Source organism: Pteronotus mesoamericanus, unplaced genomic scaffold (genome assembly GCF_021234165.1).
Source record: "Pteronotus mesoamericanus isolate MK-2021 breed Mesoamerican mustached bat unplaced genomic scaffold, CSHL_Meso_final contig_98, whole genome shotgun sequence".
Classification (NCBI taxonomy): Eukaryota; Metazoa; Chordata; class Mammalia; order Chiroptera; family Mormoopidae; genus Pteronotus; species Pteronotus mesoamericanus.
Window position 1 is genome coordinate 1,820,284 of NW_026555295.1, and position 16,243 is coordinate 1,836,526.

General features: G+C 50.2%; 1 protein-coding gene across 2 annotated transcripts in view; it reads right to left on the bottom strand.

Moving 5' to 3' along the window:
- Window positions 1–5,586: 5,586 nt before the first annotated feature.
- Window positions 5,587–16,243, bottom strand: part of EXOC6B (exocyst complex component 6B) — a 566,147-nt gene continuing 555,490 nt past the window's right edge. For both annotated transcript variants that reach the window (XM_054586855.1, XM_054586854.1), the window contains exons 21-22: window positions 12,970–13,082; window positions 5,587–8,996 (exon numbers count right to left, since the gene is read on the bottom strand). In XM_054586855.1, the coding sequence (XP_054442830.1) occupies window positions 8,870–8,996; window positions 12,970–13,082 (240 nt within the window). In that variant the 3' untranslated portion in view covers window positions 5,587–8,869. The remainder of the gene's footprint in view (window positions 8,997–12,969; window positions 13,083–16,243) is intronic.

Genomic DNA, 16,243 nt, shown 5'->3' on the forward strand with positions numbered 1-16,243 from the left:
GAGATTTGAATCTCCACCATCAAACTGCTTTCTAAAGAAGCTGTATTAGTTTATCTTCCTACCACCATTGCACCATATCCTCATCAATATTCAGGAACATTCTAGAAAACATCATGCTATAGGAAAGGACTACTAGATATTATTAAAATAGATTTCAAAGATATGGTAATTAAATAATATGGTAATGACTCAGAAACAGAATGATCACAGAACAGTAGAGAACATACAGAAGCAGACCCAAAGGTAAATGGGAATTTAATATATGATAAAGATGATATTTAAAAATGAATCAGTGATGTTGTGAGACAACTGGTTAGCCATCTGGAATAAAAAACCTTCCGCATTCTTCACCTCAAAGTAAAGTTCAGATTGATAAGTGATTAACATATTAAACATGAAATATCAGAAGAAAATATGGGCCAACATATTTATAACTTTGAAGAGGGGGCAATCTAAGTATGACATATAATCTAAACATCATAAAGGAAAAGTCTGATAAATTGGTATTTCAAACTCGAAACACCTTCTAGATGGCAAAAAACACCATGTAGCCAATGCTGCAGCTTGTCTCCTTGACATTCTGTCCACCGTGTCCGCATCGTGCAGCAGCCATGCCGCTCATTTGGGAAGAGACTGTTAACAACAGCCCTTTGCTCCAAGTTCAGGGGTGAGGACTAATTGCTTTAACCCTGCCAGTAATCCTTGTTGCCCTCGCCACAGTATTTGGCCAAGTAGTCTGAGCAGTAAAGCCATGGCACGGCCCTGATCAAAAACCACCACATAAGCCCATTTAGGGTTGTAAATACTGGAGGTTTATAGGACAGAAGGGCCCCCATTCTTCTAGGAGGGCCACAGGATGTCAGTTTCTGCACAGTGTCATGTGAAGATGTGAAACCCAAAAATTAGAACCATGTAGTCACCAGGAATAGGGAGAAGAAACAGGGCCTTCACATTTTTTAGTCATGAATCAAACCAACCCAGCACTACCTTTGGACTTTCAGTCAAAAAAGAATCACATTTTCTGAGTTGGTATTTGTGTTACCAGGGAAAAAAAAGAGAGAGGGAGAGAGAGAGTTCTAAATGGTGCAGACCTTGAACAAACTTAAAAGACAAACTGGGGAAATATTTACAATGATGAAGACAAATAATTAAAACCTCTAATACACAAAAAAACTACAAATAAATATGAAAAAGAAAACAACTTATTTTTTTTTAAAGGAAGAATATGTGAGTAGCCACTTCCTATAAGAGAAAATACAAATGACCAACAAACAATACAAATAGATGTTTAGGTTCACTTTAAAATAAATGGAAATAAAACAAAGGGACATCATTTTCTTACTTCTTAAGTTTGTCAAATATGAGAAATATTGATATTACTTAGGGCTGAGGATATACAGAGAAACAAACTCATGTACTGTCCGAGAGGGTATAAATTAGTGATTCTCAAAAAAGCAATACATAATACTTCTATTAATATTCATAATACTTATAGCCTTTAACCAATCAATTTCACTCCTGAAATGTTATGCTCTAGAAATACCTAGATAAGAAGGCAAAGATGTATATAAATGTCTCTCAATATTGTTTATAATTTTGAAATACTGAATATGTCTCAAATATTCATCAGTTCAGAATTAGTTAAATAAACCCAAGGTACATGTATGCAGTGAAAAGAATACTTGTGGGCTTCATAATGGACAAAGAAATCCTATATATTGCCATTGAAATATGTTTAAGACACATCTAGTGAGAAGAAAACCTGTAATTGTTTATGTGAAAAAAAGTCAGCATCTACATATTAAAATGATCTGAAAAAACATTATCATACTGTTATCAGTGATTAGATGTGGGAAATGGGATTGGAGCTTAGTGGGGAACCCCCCAATTCTGTCAGATACTCACATACACAGACACAGACACAGGTGACCACATTCCCCACCACCATCTGGCCCACATCCTGCCCATCAGGAGTTAAACTGCTGCTTTGGTTTCTCACCTGACTCAGTCTCTTTTCAACCTGTTCCCCGCTCCACGGCACACCAAGAGTCGGGTGGTACACGTTTGAAGAGAATTTTAAAACCATAATAAAACAGGCTTAGAGTTGGTTTGCTTTATATTATCACCATATTCTTTCTAAACATGTAAATGTCAAAGGGTCTGTAAGAGGACCCGCAGGGAGGGTCCTCTCACAACCCCTTCCCTTGGTAGCGACCGTCCCTACTGCAATTATGATTCATCTGGGCCTAAGTGCCCATGTGCCGTTTGCTGGGCAAGGAGCTCCAGGGTATTCGGACAGGCAAGCGATACCACCCCCGCCTCCGAAGAGCTCATTCTGGAGCAGAAGTGTTCAACAAGTCCACAGGTGCTAGAAACCGTCAAGTTTCTCCGGGGTTCAGCGGCCTGCCGGCCCACCCCGCCTCCCCAGAGCTGCTGTTCACCAGCTGCCCTGGGTGGGCTCCCTCAGCACCCCTATCCTCACCTCTCTCGGACCCCCTACCTCGATGGCCTAATGCCGCCCTGCACCCGAGGCCCTACTGTTTTTCCTCACCCTGGGCACGGGGTTGGCGGGAGACTCTTTGACTTTCTGATCTTTCTCCGATGCCCGGGTCACCACTTTGCCTCTTTTGATCTCTAGTGCCCGAGTCACCACTTAACCCTCCACTTGGCTCCTGAGAGCGTTACCCGAAAACTCCTTTCCTAGAATCTTCCCTAAAACCTTGGAAATGTACCTGGGGAAAAACTGAAATGGTGGCTCAGAACGGGCTGTCCACAAGCCTTTAGCCGGGCTGTCGGAGGCCCCTCTCCCTGGGCCCACAGAAGTGGTTTCCCCAGCAGGCTTCTCTGGAGAAGGGGTTCGCTGGGGAGGGGGTGGGGAGGGCCAAGGCCTTAATCCATCAGCTTTAAAAATAAGCACTTCATGGAATAGAAAGAAAAGCCATCCACCCAGCTGAACCTGAGCCTTGTAACAGAGAGGGGAGTGTGTGAGGAGAACAAGAGGGAGATCCCATTAATTACCCTTAGAAGCAAAGGTAAAAGTTGAAGATTACGAGACCTATTTACAGGAGGAAATAGACCCATCATTGAGCCTAGAGAATGGAAGGATTGTTTAGGGCCAGAAAAGCGTCTCAATGTTCAGATTCCATTCTTTTTCTGGAGCTTTGGAGAGGAAGGTCATAGCTTGGGTTTGGATGGTACACTTAGCAGTGGGCTCAGACTGAGAGGGGCTGTTGTCTTTGGGTCCAGTGCTGGGCCCACATCCTGTCCCCACCCTGAGGGAACAGATCTGCAACCCTCTCTGGGAGCTGACGTGGGCTGGCCAGGGAAGGGTGCCCCTGTGAGAGAGGCCCCTCCATTACCATCACAACGGCTGATGTCACAGACCCCACGGAGCAGCGGAGGCCCCAAATGCAGGGTAACCCTAACCCCACCGGTGATTGAAACAGATAGAGGGGTAGCTCTCCCACACAATGCCCAGGCCCCCACTTCTCTCCTCCTCCTCCTCCCACTTCCTCAAGAGTCTTTGTCTTCTGGTCCCTTGGGCCTGGAGCCTCTCTCATTCCTGGCAACCACTGCCCATTAAATTCAAAACTTTGGAAAAAGGGTCTGGCGCTTTCTTTCCCTCCCTCCTCTTATCTGCCATTAGCTATTCCCCACCCTCATCTGTGTGGGGAGCGGATAAGCCCAGCTATGAGAAAAGGGGCTCGCTGGTGGGTGACTGCCTCACACCTGTCCCTGACTGGGTTTTTTTTCCCCCACCTCAGAGCACCCTCAAGGCTGCTGGCCCCTCTCTGGACAAGGCCTTGGGGGAGACGTTGCACCAGGCAGTGCTCGGAAGCTTTGGGAAATGTTTTGGGGCGAGTCCGGTTTCAGTTTGGCTTTGACAACCCGAGCCTCTGTACCGGACCCTCTTGTTTGCTATCCCCCCCACCAGCTGGAAATGTCTATGTTGTCAGAAGTGTGGGGCCCTCCTGCCCCACTCACCGCCCTAACCTGGTTTGGGGAGAGAGAGCTAGGAATGGTGGCTGCACTGGTCTTTTGGTATGAGCTGGGGTTCACATGAGGGCTCCTGGAAAATGTGGGTGGCAGAGCTCCAGGTCTTGAAAAATCTCCTGTCACAACTATAGGAGGCAGGGAGAGGAGGTGACTGCTCAAAGCTTCTGGCGCTCTCACTGGGATCTACATTTCCAAAGAGATTTGGTTGTTACTCAGTATTTTAATCATGAATCTTCCATAGACATTGATGAAAGCCATGCCCTTTCTCTCCAGAAAAATGGGTGGATGTAAGCCTGTGCGTGCGTGCACACACACTCACACATACGCACACATTCTAAGGGTTCAGGGGCCCCGGGTTAGGAACTCTTGAATTCTTAAAGGAAGTATATGTTTTGGCACAAAAATGAGACCAGACAGGGTTCCCAGTGGTGTTGAGGAGCAGATTCTACCCGAAGGACTGGCTGTGCTCTGGGTCAGGCAGTTGGCGGGCTCATCTGAAGGGCTGGGACCTGGTTCCCGTGCAGGAGCCCGGGCGGCCTCACTGCTATTAACCTTGGGCTGAGGGAGGGAAAGCCGGGAGGCAGAGAAGCTCTGGACACTTCTGTCCAATGCCCAGCCATAAGGTACGTCACAGAGTTGGAGGTGAGGGAGGGAAAGGCCTTAAATACACGCGCTATGGCCAGGTACTGGCTCATTTACACGCCACAACCACCACCCTGTAAATTAGGAACTACTATTCTGTTTTCACTGAAGAAGATGATGAGATTTAGGGAGTTGCTGCTGAAGGTCATCCGGCCGCTAAGTGGCACAGGAGAGACTGAAGCCCAGGCCTCTCAGGCACCAAGGCCCAGGCACAACAGGCAGACTTCTTTCCATCCTATCCCCACGGCTTCCGTGCCAGCCTAGGGGACAAGCAGGCTGGGTGCCGCCACGCCACCTCTGGCCTTACTCACCGTGGCTCAGGTGTGCCTGCCAGCGCCTTCACTCTCCTCCCAGCACACACCTGACTCAGGCCGGCTTTCACTCCAATGCGGTCTGCACCTAAAATGCTCCCAGAGCTCGACAAAGCTCGAATCTCGTTCCTTTCAGGCCCAGCTAACTAACATCCTGCTTCCTCTGTGCTGTCTTTCCTGAGCAGACCAGTTGTGGTATCAGGCCATGACGGCTGTCCCTCTCCCCACTGAGTTCTGGCATAGGCTCTCCCTCCGCCCCCAGCCTGGCTTTGTTCAGGAGAATTCTACATCACTCTGTCTTGACTGGCTACCTTTCCACAGCAGGGCTGGTATTCAAAACACACTGGGCTCCAAGTTGCTTAGCCCAGTACTCCGCATAAATCAGGAATCTCCAAGGTCACTCTTCTTGATGATGACGCCAGTGTTAACTGTATGGACAGGAGGAAACTGAAGCCCATAGTTTGGGACGTGTCCAAGGGCTGCTTGCCTCCTCCGCAAGGCAGGCTTTCTCCTCCCCACCAGGCTTTGCCTGCTCTAGTCCTCAGGGCAACGTCCGCCACCCAACCACGGCCACACTGCGCCAAAGGGCGGGAGAACAAAAAACCACGAGACAACATTGCGGCCTTTGAAACAGGTATATAGGCTTTCTTGTTTAATAGCAGTTAAAAGAGGAGAATGTACAGGAGGAAAAACATGCTCTTTCCACATAGGAAGTTTTCCAATAACCATGAGGCCTGTCTGTATCAGTAGCTTTACTAGTGAGTTTTATAAAAGTTCCCTTTAGAGCTAAAAATGGACTCTCCTAAATTTCCTCAGTAAATGTGCAACTATTTGTGCAAAATAAAAAGGCTGTTTCCAACACATTAGTGAAAAGTAATTGTAATTCAGGCAAAGAAATAAAAAGAAGAAGAAAAATAAAAGAGGCCACAGAAGCAGCCGGGAGCAGAGTCCCGGGAGAGGGAGGCTAAGGCGGGGGTTTCTGCAGCTGCCCTGGGCCCGTGTGCTCAGGGGCCTTATGAGGAAGGTCGCGGCCAACGCCGGCCTTGGAGGGAAAAGGGCTTCAGGTCTGGGACTGGCCGGGTAGGCACAGGTCTGCAGGGAAGCGGGGCTGGCCGTTGAGGCCTGGGGGGCTATCAGGCCAGGCGGGCAACGGAAACCTGGGGAGCTTCGCATCCCCTCTCTGGGAGCTTTAATCCCCTTTGCCAACAGGGATTCTGCTGGTTCCGATATCCAGGTCCCCGGTTCCTCCACCCACCAACAGCTTCATTTACAATCTGCTCAGAGAGGTTTTCCTGTGACTGTTACAGCTCCGCAAGCTCCCTGTTATTCCTGAAACCCAACGCCAAAAGACAGGGTCCCAAGCCAGACTGTCCTTTCAGGGACAGGAACCTAGTTTCCCCGAGAACTTGGTCAGGGGTCTGCGGCAACTAGAAGGCAGGTAGGCCTCCCGTCCCCATGTCCTCGCCCCCTTCCTGCGGCCTCCAGGCTCCTCTGCATCCCTGGGCACCTGGGGCCAGGCCTCAGGCGCCTGAGGGGCTTAGGCGCCTGAGGGGCTTGGGCGCCCACGCTCCGCCCAGCTCCGAGGGCTGGCCCAGCTAGAGGCCTATAGACAAAACTGAGAAGTCCCACTTTACCCTCCCAACAACTGGGACATTGCTGGTCCTGTTTTGTTACCTTCCCCAGCCCACCAAGAGTGTGTCTCCACAGGCAGCCCAGTGGCAGGGGGTTGGCAGCTGTTAGGGCAGACTGAAGGCAGGCTGAGGGGCAGCCGGGGGCTGCTGCAGGGTCCGCCCTTGGGAGTCTTGAGCTGAGCAGGCTTTTCCCTAGAGGGGCTTCTGTGAGCAAGGAGCAGGGCCACCCTCCTCTGCCGGCCCTGTGCACCTAGTCCTCCCTAGCATGGTTTTTCCGGGGCACAGGTTTGAGACCAGACCAGCAATGCTTACAAAAAGACAAAAACTGTGACACATGTAAGAGTCACCCCATTCTCACTTCAGTGTCTCAGTGCTCCAGTTGAAGGGATCTTGCTGCAAACTGGGGATTAGTGGAGGAGGGTGTTTTGGGCCCTTTTTAAGCAACAGGACTTCAGGTTAGTGTAATCCTTTCTCACTTTTCCAATAAAACCCAAGGCTTGGGAGAGGGCATCTTGGGTTTCCCTCCCATGGGTCCCTGCCTTTCCCTGGCTTTGAGGTTCTTGGTGGCAGCACCCAACCCAACCATCATCCTAAGACCCGGGCCACACTGCCCACTGCCGTGCCCTCAGGCTGGGCCTCAGAGGGCATTTGCAAGCTCTAGTGCAGCCGGAGTGTGTCCCCATCCCCGGACCCTCACCTCGCGGTTTTCCAGCTGTGAGTTAGGGAGGGGCCAGGGGAGGGAAGGCCTGCGGAAGCACTGCCTTCCCCAGGAGCAACTGGTGGCTGACAAAGGCAGCTAGGAATTCTGTTTGATGAGTGTCTCCTCCCACTAATCCAAGCTGGAAATACCTGTGTGGCTTATTTGTAATCGTTTGGTGATGCCTAATTATACTCTTGCCAGTTGCCCTAATAGCATCTTCCTGCAGTGTCTTAAAGTGCAGGTTCCTCTGACCTCCTAGCAAAGCCCCTGCGTTAAGTCTCAGGGCGCATCTGGGATAGTGGACACCGTCTCTGGGCCAGCTGTCCAGGCTCCCTAGGGAACTCCAGATTTTGGGAGATAGGATTACAGGCAATCTTTCTCACGTAAGGCCAAAGGGTGTCCATGGGGATCCTCAGAAGAGGATGGAAGCATTGTGCCTGAGCAAGAGCGTCATATTCTCCACGATATGACTCAGTGAGGGGCAGCTGGGCCAGAGGCGACAAACCCCTAGCTGTGGTTGGCCCAGCCCACTCCATGGTGACAGTGGCTCCATCACCTGAGGCATCCAGTCCAGCTGTGGCTGCCCCCACAGTGCAGAGCTGGTGACATTGCCTTTGAAGACACTGGCCAGAAAGCTGATTTTTAAAACACAAAGGAACAATGTCAAGCAGTCTTCAGGTTTTCCCTAAGGGTAACATAAGAGCCACTTGCGGGCTTCCGGAATCCGACCTACCCCAGTGACGCCACGCAGGAGGCCCAGCCTGAGGCGCTCTGTGAGGATCTATGGAAATAACTGGTGACCTAGGCCCTGAACCACGTGTCCCGACCCTGAAAGGAGGGGATGAGATGAATGGGGAAGGGACCGAGGCTCCGATTCCGTTCACACTGGCTTCCTGTGTGGGGGTGACGTGTAGTTAGTCATGGGGCCTGCTTATTACCCCTGCACTCTCAGCTCTGTCCTGCCACAGAAAAATGAGCAGGAAAGCACTGGGTCAGATCTAGGCTAAAGAAGCTGCCCTCCTCGGGGGAATGGAGTTGTCACATGCTGTGCAGGTTCACCAGCTGATGACAGCCACTGGGCTGAGGCGAACCTCCAGAAGTGTGTGCTGGTCTGTGGTATATACTAAACAGTAATGTTTTCCAGACCCCTTCCTTGCGTTGGAAAGACTCGGCCTCACCGAGGTGGTGAATGGGGCACCCAGGAGGGAGTGGGGTATCATCCTTCCGCCTGCTCATCTTACCCCAGTGCCAAGTGCCCGTTTGTCTGTGTGGTTCCCAGGCCCCAGACCTAAGCTCTGCAGGTGAAAGGTGGTCCCTCACACCGGGAGAGATGGCACCACCATCTCTAGGATAATATAGATAGCGTAGTGATAGCTTCCCCTGAGTCCCAGCCTAGCAACAGTTCATATGCTTCCTTACTCTTGTGCCTCTATTACTATAGGGAAAGGTTATGCGAATACTGTACATAGGTTATTAAAAAAATACATTTTCTCTCTCCGAAGAAGAATGCACAGATGCAGCGCCAGCCAGGGCCGGGTCCCGGGCCGCGGGGCTGCCGTGAGCAGCCTCTGTGGGCTCGAGGCCAGCCCTCAGGAGTGGTGGGTGCTGATGAGTCCACGCAGCTGCTTGGCCACAGTGTCAATCAATTTCTGCTTGTCTCGCTCATTTTTACGAAACTGTGCAAACATGTTGTTCTTGCGGCTAGTGTCCTTCATCCTAAACAGGGAAGGAAAGAAAGAGAGCAAGTGTTTGAGGAGACAATGGTGGAAGGGAAATTGGCAGGAGGCAGGATGGCATGGTGTACCTAAGCTGCCACCCAGAGTTGATAGTCTGAAATGTTTCTATTGTCAGGCTTATACTTTTCTACTATTCAGAGAGCTGTCCTGCTGGCACCCACAGTCCTTCCAAATTCAGCCACCTTTGCAAATAGTCAAGAGCCAGCTATGGAGGGGCTAACCTCCTGACGGTCTATACCCCCCTACCCACTTCATTCCCTTTTATCTCCGGGTATGCACCTGTTATAGGTAGGTGCCTGGCACTCGCAGTAGCAGTGACGGTCAAAGGCGCTTGCAGAATATCCCCCATCTACTTATCAACTCATAATCCTACTTAACCCTGCGGGGACCTTAAAGCTGGTATTTGAAAGGTAAAGCAGAAAAATGCTCTTAACTAGCAATTCCAAGAGGTCATAAATAACAAAGCTACTGTGTAATTCTAAACCTCACTATAGAGGGTGGTACTCTATTCCATCCCTAATAAAATTGAGGGCTTGAGTGCCTTCTTTCTCTTGTCTTAGAGTAAGGACCTGGAGGTGCTCAGACAAGCTGATGACAAAAGGCTGGACCATTCTCTCACTCCATAAGCCAGAGCTTCTGGCAAGTGAAGCCCCTGAGTTCTCGATAGCTGTTTATATCCTCAGGCCTTTGACCTTTGAAGAACTTTCTATTACTAGGCCACATTAAAGCCCCAGAGCACATTCCTAGTATATTCCTAGAGCACCAATCACAGGCAGCCTGGCCAATGGTTCCGTCAGATGGAGAGACAGAACTGGGAAGCATGGATAAGGAAAGCCAAGGCTGGGCTGAGGCTGTCCCAGAATCCCCCGAGTCTGACTAAGCCGTGGCACTGGAATCCAGGAAATCTGCTGGGCACTGCAGCGGGCCCACTCATGACCCCTGACATCCACTGGTAACTGCTACCTCTGGCCCCAGCCTCTGCACCACAGCCCTCCTGCCCCCAGCGAGTCCTAGTGTTAGAGAGCTGCGGACGCAGCCCAGACCAGTTTCTCCCTGGGGTCGGGGTCGGCTGGTTCTCACCACCCTCTGCTCTCTGACCTCACGGCTCCCTGGGCAGCAAGGAGACAGGCTAGGAGAGGGGAGGGAGGAAACCTGGCACCCGGAGCACGCTCCCCCGGGCACACTCCCTGGGGCCTTTGGCCACTCCTGGCCCACTGTTTCCTGTGAGGTGGCCCTGTGCAGAGGAGCAAATTAGAGGCCAGGAGGTCAGAAGGCCAGAGGTCCCCCTGGGCATTTATCTCCCTGAGGTAAGGGGTTCTGATGAGCACCCCTGCTGTGCGGCTCTGGCTGAAGTCTGTCTCTGATCTCAGCTTAAGGGCCTTCAGGCTGGAATTACTCCTCAAGCAAACTGAGACCACCACACGTAAGGTCCAACCCCTTGCATGAGGAGGCCTGTGCTTGAAGGGGAGGAAGGAGAGGTAACGGGTTTAGAGGGTCCAGTGGGAAAGAAAGCACGAGCGCCCTCAAGGCTGGGGTGACTACTGCGCTTGGCCCTTCCCACGTTCTCGTCACAATTAAATACAAACGTAATTTTGTACGTAATTGGGACTGGCCTGCTTTGAGCTTACTTATCCCAGGGAAGGAGGCCTTTCCATTTCTTAATTATGCTATAAATCTAAACAAAAACAACACAAAACAAAAAGAAAGAAGAAAGGAAGAAAAACACTTCCTACATTTATAGAACATTTCACTTAACATCATTACTTTTATGACTCATCCAATCAGCCCAAAGACAAGCCGCGGGCGCTGGCTTTCTGCTCCAGTCGGGGAGCTCTTCCAATAAGGCAGCAGAAAGGGGGAGCCTGAGCCTCAGGGTAAGGATTCTTGGCCAGTAATGCCCGGGGCTGGGATTACCTGACAGATAAACTCGAGTGCCCTGAGGGCCCATGGAAGCGTGCTGGCATGTGCCCTGGAGTGCTCCAAACCCCAGGAGAACCCTCCCCACCCCCTGCCTATTCTGTCGGACCAGGCTCCTGATCTGCTTTTGCTATGGCCATCTCTCAGTGACACAGGAGCATCTTCTTCCTGAGCGTCCTCATCAGGTCTTTGGGTCTTGCAGGTCTCACCCTGTTAAGAAGTGCCAGGACAGGAAGGAGGGTGTCAAGCTCTGATGGCAGAGATGGCTGCGGGGAGGCAGCAGCAGGTCAGGGACAGATTCCTATGAGGCTGGGAAACACGGAGTTCAGGGCGGCCTTTGGCTCAGCTGTGTTTGAAAGGTGGCTTTGAAACCCTGCTGACTGCTGGGGCTGAGCGCACGGCTCTGTTCCTAGCTGGGCCCCAGATTGCTTCAGAGAGGCTGATTATTTTACCCTGTTGTTGATCCACAGCAAGTGGACGAGCCAGTACTTCTTGGTAGCTTGCTGAAAGAGTCTTCCGTGGGAGACACAGTTCCAGACCTTAAAGCCACGGGCCTCCCACGGGAGGAGGGAGGCCCGCTGGGGAGTTCCCTCCCGTCAGGGCTGGATTTCAGGCCCTGCTCTGCTGAGAGGGTTGTGGGTGTCGGGGAGCTGAGTAGGAACAACCCTCCACCTGGCACTGGTGACGGACAATCCCTGCCACTACTCCCAGCCCCAAAGGAATTGGTAAGCCAAGGGTCACTCTAAGGACCAAGGAGTGGAGGCAGCCAGCCGGTTGGCACCAGGCTGGTTTAGTAGATTAGTACGTCAGGGTGGGGACAACTCGCAGGGTAGGGATTTTAGTGTAATCATTAGTGTCAATGAGGAAACCAGAAGGACTTGCCTCAAAGTGATGGAAAAGGCCCAAGCGAATAATATACTTACTCTCTAGATATCCTAGGGAGGAAGGTCATTGAAAGAGAGAACCATGGGAAACAAAGTTAAAATGGAAACATCAGTCTCTGTCTTGGTCTGGACAAAGTTGCCCTCTGAGTTCTCAATTTCCTGGCTCCAACACCTACCTCTGCATTCTGCTCTTGCCCACGCTCCGTCGCCTCCCTTACTGTGTCCCTATCGTACTGCACAGTAGGAAGGATACCCCTTCGCACCCCTGCTTAAGGCCCCACTCTGACCTCCCAGACTCTAATTCTCACTTTCCTAGGATTCGAGACCTGCCTGACTGGCCATACACGGAGACTTGCTACATTGCCTAGGTGTGGGATATTCCTCTAAAAAACTGGGGGTGGGGAGAGGTTAACTAGTTTGAAGACAAGAAAAAGCTTCCCTTTTACATGGGTCTTGAACTCTGACCTGCCAGCTCTCAACTAGGTTAGCAACGGTCAGAGCCAGCCTGCAGTGCACGGCCGATCCCAGCCTCTTGGGACCATGAGCCGTGAGATGTTCTGGGGCCAGCGAACCCAATCTCAGTGGTAGCAACCTCTGCTGCCTAGTGACAACCTCAGGCAAGAATCAGATATCTTTTCCAATGTAGCTTTCTTGGTACAGTCAGCACAATAAGCTCAATTTGTCAGGGGGGTGGGGGGGGGTGGGTTCTGGTGCAGGTTTCAGTAAGTCCAGGAACATCACTGCTAGGAACTGAAGAGGCCGTCTGCTCTGTGGGGCTGTTACATCCATCTTCATACGCAGAGGGCAGGGGGCAGCCTCACGCTATTTACCAAACTAAGGCATCTTTCTTTCATCTCTTGCCATTCTAGTTCAAGATAGGCTGCCCCATTAAGCTCTAATGTAATGCCGGAGTCCAGCTGATGCCTACTTGGCCTAGCTTGCGGGTTTCATGCATTAAGAGGAGACAGGAAGACTGACCCGCAAAATCTAACAGTGGAGACTACTGATAGCACCTATGGCAATTTCAAGAACAGAGCCTCTCTACAGTCTTTTTCAGGTATTGGCAAAGGTAAAATTATCCCCCACACCCCCACTCCACACCCCAACCCCCACTTCCCACTTCCCACCCCAGGCCGCAGACTGGGCACTCACTTCTCCAGCAGGGTCAGAGCTGTCACGGGGTTTACTCGGAGGTACTTGCAGTTGGGCTGGCCATAGTCCGCAAGGTAGGTTGACCAGTCCCACTGGATGAAGAGGTCCAAAAGCTGCAAAACACCCAAATCCCCACCCCAGGGATTAATCAGACAGACAAGACAAACCCCTCAGAGACCCTCCGCATCCTTTGCTACCAGCTAATGGCAGATTTGGAAAATAAATAAAAATGTAGTAAGAGAAAGAATGGTTACAAACTATAATGCAACTAAGAAAATAAATGAGCAACCCTCAGCGGTCAGAGTCACCTCTGCCACAAGCTCTGTAATGGAGCCAAAACGACCTGCCAGCAGTTCCCAGGGACAGGCCTGCAGAGAGCCCCACACGGGACTGAGTCAAAACACAGGGCTGTCGCAGTGCTCACTCATTCATGCCGTAAATACTTATCAAATGCCTCCCATGTGTCGAGCACCATTCTAGGAGCTCAGACTTCAACCGTGAACAAACAGAGGTGGGTGTAGTCTAGGGCCACAAAGGCAGTCGCATGAGCTGGGAGGTTAAAAGGTCTGGGTTCAAGGGCCAGCTTCATGACTTGCTGCACTGACTTTGACCAAGTTACTCAGCTGATACACACACATCCACCTGCCTGTAAACAAACAGGACACATGGACAACACGGAGATGCTGCATAAATGCGCCATGTAGCATCTATGTGAGGCAATACGTGTTACACCTGTGTGGGCACTGGCTGAGCAGATGGGAACCAGGGCCAGCGTGGCCGGGGCTGAGCAGCAGGCCGGGACTGAGGCTGCAGACCCTGGAGCTGGGTTCTGAGTGTCAGCGGGCAGTGCCGAGAGCTGGGTGTGTATTTGTACGATAACGAGAGCTTTCTGAGGGTAAGCTGAGTTCTGAGGTGGGGGAGATTTTGACTTACAAAAACTGAACAAATTTTGTCAAAGGCTTTCTGCCAGCCAGTTAGTTTTTGTTTGTTTTTTTAAACCCTCACCTGAGAACATACTGATTCTAGAAAGAGAAGGGTGGGGGGAGGGAGGGAGAGAGAGAGAGAGAAAGAGAATCACTGATATGAGAGAGAACATTATGACTGGTTGCCTCCTGTACGTGTCTGGACTGGGGATCGAACCTGCAACCTTTTGCTGTACCAGACAACGCTCCAAGCAACTGAGCCATCTGGCCAGGGCCCAGCCAGTTAGTTTTAACCTCAGATATCACTCTAATAAATATTTAAAAAATTCTGAGTCTAAAATCTAAAAAAAAAAAAAAAAAATTCAGTGCATTTCAAAAGCAGGAGTGATGAAAGGGAAGCTGGTAGCTCCCTCTGCGAGCTTCTGGAAGGGGCACAGAAGGGCCCCCTAAGCAGTCTCTAGCAATGAGATACTTATAAGTGTTTTTGGACTCCAGACATTCCCCTGCTTCTCTCTTTCTAAAAGACAGGGAGGTAAGTAAATCGCTGTCTCTGCGTGCAGGACGACGGCAGAGAGGCCTGGAGTGAATGCAGCGCCGGAGCCTGGGTTCGAGGGACACCTTCCTCCCATCGGTCTTCACTGTGTGGCCGGGCAACCTGGCAGTGTGGGTGGGCCTTGCTCTGCTTGGCCAAACCTCCTCTTCCATCCACCCTCTTAGAATAATTGTTATGAACTTCCCCAGGCAGGATGGGAACTGGCTGAAGTCCCACGCCTAAAACTGAGAAAAGCCCCTACACCTTCAGCCAAGAAAGGGGATGCTAAAGATGAAAAGAGAGAGGAGAGAGACAGGCAGACATGTCAGCTGGTCTGGGCCAGCACTGCCCCAAAGGGCCCTCTCAGGGCCTCTTTAGGCCCTGCCTATTTTAGTTGGCAGGTAAATGGGCTCTGACCACTTCCTTTTTCTGCCCTGGGGCCTCACAGACCTCTTCTTTAGAAGTGCTGTTTCCCTGCTTGCCTGTTCTACCCTTGGCATTTCTGTCCTACGGTGTCCAAAGTTGCTCAAGGAGCTTCTCTTTACTTGCTCCTAGGAAGTACAATCAACACTTGGCGCGTCCCTTGTTCTCAAGTTATTTCAGTTCTGTGCTTTACAAATACCACTATGCTTTTACCCCAAATCCCAGGGAAAAACTGTGAAAAAGGATAGCATTTTCTTAAATGAATAACAAATAAGTTTAATCAGAAAAAAATGTGAAAACCTGGTTTCTTAAAACTATTTTTGGTATTGATTTTTAGGTGTGGACATATTCATTCGTTAACTGAAACTACCTGCTCTATTAATGAATTCCTAATTTCTGTGATGGAATTAATGGTGCCAGTATTTTCTGATTTACTGCAAAGAGCACCATGTTTTCCTGGCTGAGGAAGCCTGTATAGATCATTGATGGGGTGTGGAGGGCAGTTCAAGACTTTACTCTAGGGTTTTCTATTTTTTATCTTTTGCCAAAATCCCCTAATTCTCTGGGATGACAAGCTACCTAATTTATCCCACCCTACGTTGAAGCTACACTCTGTGTAGGCTCAACCAGTAGGAGCCTACAGAGCGAGCACACTCTGGGCCTCCGTCCTCTCCACAGTCCTTGAGGGTGGCCCAGACTAGGTCTCATGGCCTCCTCTGAGAGAGACGGGCAAGGGCTGCAGGGTTAGCTGCCCGGTGGTGGTGGGGGGGCACAGCTCAGTTGCACAGCTCGGTTGCATTCCAAAGGACAGCGCTAGAATAAGAGGCCAAGAAAATCAGCAGGCCTCTTTAGCAGCACAGCGCTTTAATTTCCATGACTTTTGAAAGGTAAATCAGGCCCTTGCAGCCTGGTTCTCCCCTTACAATGGCCTTGGTAGGTCTCCACATAGTGTCTCCTAAGGATGCAGAGCATTCAGTCATCACTAACAATCACATTCTTTTTAACTTCAAAAAATTTTCATTTGGAAATGATTTTAAACTTATCAGAAAGTTGCAAGAATAAGCATAGTATAAAGAATACTATTAACCCAGCACCCAGATCAGTCCATTGTCAGCATTTTACCCACACGCTCCTTCATTTGTATTCTCTCTTTCTCTCTTTCCACACATGTGCACACATGATATTCCTTTTCTGAGTCTCTTGAGAGTAAATACAGATGTCATGGCCCTTTATCGTCAAATACTTCAGTGCTCCTAAGAATGAGAGATATTCTCTTACACAGAGTAGAGTTTTCAAGGCAGTAAATTTAATACTGATAACTGCCTACATTCTGATTTTATAAATTTACCCACATAGTCTTCTTTCTATTCCCCACCCTGCCCCCTTGCCCTTAGTT